The sequence below is a fragment of the Vanacampus margaritifer genome, chromosome 8 (assembly GCF_051991255.1).
Source record: "Vanacampus margaritifer isolate UIUO_Vmar chromosome 8, RoL_Vmar_1.0, whole genome shotgun sequence".
NCBI lineage: Eukaryota > Metazoa > Chordata > Actinopteri > Syngnathiformes > Syngnathidae > Vanacampus > Vanacampus margaritifer.
In genome coordinates this window covers 8,778,990-8,783,585 of record NC_135439.1, presented here as the reverse complement: position 1 = coordinate 8,783,585, position 4,596 = coordinate 8,778,990, and the positions used below count along the sequence as shown (strand labels likewise).

At 38.7% G+C, this 4,596-nt stretch overlaps 1 protein-coding gene across 1 annotated transcript in view; it reads left to right on the top strand.

Annotated features, from left to right (window-relative positions):
* The first annotated feature begins 1,737 nt into the window (after positions 1–1,737).
* megf6b (multiple EGF-like-domains 6b) overlaps positions 1,738–4,596 on the top strand; it is a 59,439-nt gene continuing 56,580 nt past the window's right edge. The window contains exons 1-2 of the mRNA XM_077574331.1: positions 1,738–2,114; positions 3,066–3,200. Coding sequence (XP_077430457.1) covers positions 2,020–2,114; positions 3,066–3,200 — 230 coding nt within the window. The 5' untranslated portion in view covers positions 1,738–2,019. The remainder of the gene's footprint in view (positions 2,115–3,065; positions 3,201–4,596) is intronic.

Here is a 4,596-nt window from a genome sequence, read left to right as displayed (position 1 = left end):
TCGCGTGGGACAGCGCGAAGAAAAAAATACTCAGACGTCAGTAGCTCCGCCTCCTGTACAGACAGATAGCTGATATACCCCAAAGTGACACTAGAGGGAGCCAAATAACTTAAATCAGTAGAGGTTACCTGCCATGAGGGAAAATACATCCATATAGAGACACGTTATATGGTTTGAGAATATTTGTATTTTCGCAACAACAAAAGTTTCGAAGAACACAAACGTGAGTTGTGATTTAAAAAAAAAAATACGAGAAGAAAGTCAAGTGAATTAGAAAAAAATATATAGAACTTTTAGACATTTTATGAATTTACGTCCATGAATGTGAGATGTGATAGAAAAAAATTATACCAGTGCCTTTACTTGGCTAAAAACAAAGGTAGTGAGGCGTAAATGGTTGCGTATGCTTGTTTTATTGGCCACCGTTTATGTTGTATTGTTTTTTTTTTTAATGAATTTATTGTAAATTATTTTGCGGACGACTAAGTTAAAACTTGTGGAGTTGTGGACCCTAGTTCGAGAACCCCTGGTATATAGTCTATCATATTCATTGCTCTTTTTTTTTTGGTGGCCTCAACATGTCCGAACACTCAGTTATTGCAAGCATGTGTACTTGTGAACTTTTTGTTTTTATTTAGAGGGCCCAAACACTTTTTCCAATCGAGACAAAATAGGGATGAAATTTAACTTTAGTTCGTCCATTTTAAACTATTATGCAATCTGTGTTTGTAATCGCTCAGAAACAAATATCCTTGCAGTTGGGCCTAGTGTTTATTCTTTGCATATTGCCACCTATTCGCAAGTTACAAGTGATCAAGCCGCCATACAATTAAAATTAAAATATGACCCAGAAACTAAAAATGGCCCCTGACGGAAGTGTAGCCTTCCTTCTCTACATGGATGCACCTTTCAGTTTGTATAAATAGCAGAGTCATTAGCTGTCTTGTGTCCTAATTCGAACGCCATGTAGCCAATGATGTGTCCTCTTCCAAGGGCCTTTCAGCAGTGACCCCACAACTCTATGGGGGTCACGAGCACACATGTGGGCAATGAAAGCTTTGTTTACGAGAACAGCGGCGGCCGCCGACCCCTTGACCGCACCAGTCAGCTGTTTGCCCCCCCCCCCCCCCACACACACACAAGCTGGCCATTAAAAGATTTCACAGGACTCGCAGAATCCAATGCAACTGATAACATCTCTTCAAATACCGTGTACATATTATTTATAGTCATTTCAGATGAGTATGACATACTGCCAAAAGCACATTGTTAGCTAGCTATGACGTAGCGTCTGCTAGCCAAACGCTGAGCCGCACTAGCTAGTGACTAGTAGAGCGCAAGTGAGTAACATTAGCTGATACTTATCCAATATTGTATGTTTTATGTGGAAACTTGTTACATCGCTTACTGTTCTGAAAAATCTGAAAACAAAATGTCAGCAATCTACCAGGTGAGAATCACTGACTTACACATTTCGTTTCGATTTTAGGTTTTTAATTTTGTGTAAGGGTAAACTTAAAAAAATAAAATCTTTTTAAACACGTATAGCTGTTTACTAAATAAATCAACTTGAAGAAAGTTTAAGGGGTTGCCATACATTTTAAGTAGCCTACTGGGTGTTTGTGTGCGCGTGCGTGGGGCTTTGAACAACACGCACACACTGACACACACATTACCAAGTGAATAGAGGGTGCCTCCTCCAGGTCTTTTTTTTTTTTTCCCCTCAAGTGAAACATCTGCAGGGAGCAAGTGTGGATGAGCTTCTGTTTTCTGGGTGATTTCTGGCAGCGCGTCACACTCGTACACGGAGAAACGAGAGCTCGGACCCACGCGTCTATTGGCGATGTCATGAGTGACATCTTTGGAATAATTGGCTCTTTTCCACGCAGAACACCAACTCACGTGCCTTTGAACTATTTTTTTTCTTATATTTTTTTTGCAGCGTTAATGGGTGATTTTAAACTCATGAGCGCGCGTGCGAGCGAATCACGTGTTTAAAACTAAAAAAGGAGGAGGATTATGGAGAGTGTGTTTGTATTACTTTTGTTGTTAGTGTTTGTTCAAGGAGCACACGTCTACCGGTATGGCAACTCCAACAGCCTTCAGTCGTTCATGTGAGTAAACGGTTCTACTTTGCCTTGAGAGTTTGAAGGGAAGAGTCAACAAATTCACTGATTGTTAAACCAAATGTGTGGACATATATGATGAATGATGATGATGATGATTGGTCTTAGCTTGCTCTCCCATGCTGTGTTTTGCATTGTGCAGCTGGAAGTGATGTACAGTAGGCTACGTGTGTGTTGTAACACTCCTAAAGTTCATTGATGGTCACATTTCTGCATGTTTTCAAGTCAACTTGCAAACATTTGTCAGTTGTCACAAAATATTTACATTGCCAAAAGTCCTCTAATACTTTTTCCTTTTGAAAAAAAAATGCTTTGAATCAAATTAACTCATTTCGCTAATTAAATAATTTGTTTATTGATGTATTGTCACTAAAACATATACATCAATAAAATACAAAATTCTGTAAAATTAGTAGTCTTTGTATTTGATGGATTATGAATCATAATAGCATTAATTATCAACATTACATGAGAATTTCCATTTGACATGAACTGTACATGATGTTGAATTGTTTTCTTAGTTTTCTTTGCATCCCAGTTCCTCTTCTATGGCTATCATTACACCTGCCTAACAATGACTTTTCTGTATATGGAGCAAAAACAACAACTGTGATGAAGTCTCGCAAGAATTGTCGACATCTCAATAATGGCTGAACTCCAAATTGGAGCACTTTTTTTTTCGGAGGACTTAACCCCCAACAAAGTCGTCCTCGTTGGCCTTTGCTGCTATTTTAAAACTACTCAACCGTCTCGCTTTAGAGCGCCACCTGTCCTACTTGCTGTATGTGCAGAAAAAATTGCTTCTACTGAAGGTTTGAGGGGTCACTAACGGTGTCGCGGTATCTAATGTGTCCCAAATTTGTCCCAGATACACTTTTGAGATGACTCGAAGTCAACACCTTTCAACACCTTAATGATTTCTCCCCGCTTGTCTGGCAGGCCCAACGTTTGCACGGAGCGTGAGATGATGCTGGTGGCCCAGAGGCAGCCGTGCGTTCAGGCCTTCACGCGCATGGTCAAAGTGTGGAAGCAGGGCTGCGCGGGGCAGTCGTGGTGCGTCGGGTACGAGAGGAGGTGAGCAACTCACGTGTGTTTATTTTTTGACACCACGGGTGGGCAAAGTGTGGCTCACGGGCCGCACATCCACCCAGTTGGTTCTTTCATCCGGCCTGCATTTTTCACACCGAGACATTTGATAAACAGCAGGCGCCGCTGACCAATCAGAATCCGCCACCCTGTCATGTGACATTTATATTGCCATGTTTGCCATCTGTCTGTGATGCATGTAAAGTTGTTGTCTTCCTCCGTTACAGTCTGATGAAAATGAATTTCCCCACAAGGGCCAATCATCAATCAATCAATCAATCAATCAACCCATTCATCCATCCATCAATCCACCAATCCATCCATCCATCCATCCATCCATCCATCCATCCATCCATCCATCCATCCATCAATATAAATGGAATAATAGTGCATTTATTCATTATTATTTACCTTTTAATTCATTTATCACTGTAAATATTTTTTTTGCTTTATTGTAAATAAAATAAAGATGCGTAAAATAACTAACACATTACTGGCATCTAAAATCTAAAACCTGAAACTGACCAATATAAATCCAATCTAACGTGCAATATTAATTTAGGTGTCTTGAAAAATGATGGATTAGGAGATTTTATGTTCCTGCCCAACGGCAGCGATATGATGTAGTTTACATTTTTATACTGTTTTTAGTTTATTAAATAATTGGTTAAATAAGTAAAAATAAATTTAATTGTAACATATCAATAAAAAAGTTAAATGAATTAATTTTTTATAAATATTGAAATAATAATAATAATAATAATAATAATAATTATTATTATTATGCACTTACTTTATTAGATAATACATTAATTTATTATGATTACATTAATCATCAATACAATAAATGATCTATATTTTATCAATTTTAATGTGATACATAATTTAAAAAATAATTAATTACAACAAAAATTGATTATTTTTGCTGTAAATTTAATTGTCCAGGAATTAAATTAAAGCAATTACGTAATGACCTTGTATGGCACACAAATGACTGCATATGAATCAGTCCGGGACACATTTGACTTTTTGTCCACCAGCCATGTTTGCTTTGATCCTTCATTAGCAGCACAATGCCATCATTTCTCCTCACTTCATCTTCGCTTTTCCCATATCGCTTTTTCTCTCCCGGACTTGTCCTCTAATGACAGCCGTCTTACACTTAAGGTGTACACGCACTCACACACCAACCAGCTATTAAACACCCAAAAGTCAACATTCCACAGAAAGTCTTTATGGTAACAGTCCCCGAGTCATCCCACGTCAGAGTTGCTCACTCCCTGCTTTGAAGGCCGCCGAGGGCTACAATTACTTGCTGTAAACAAAGTTGTCACGAGGCCTAATGACCGTGGCGGAGTGGCAATGAGAGGGCTCTCCAAAGTAC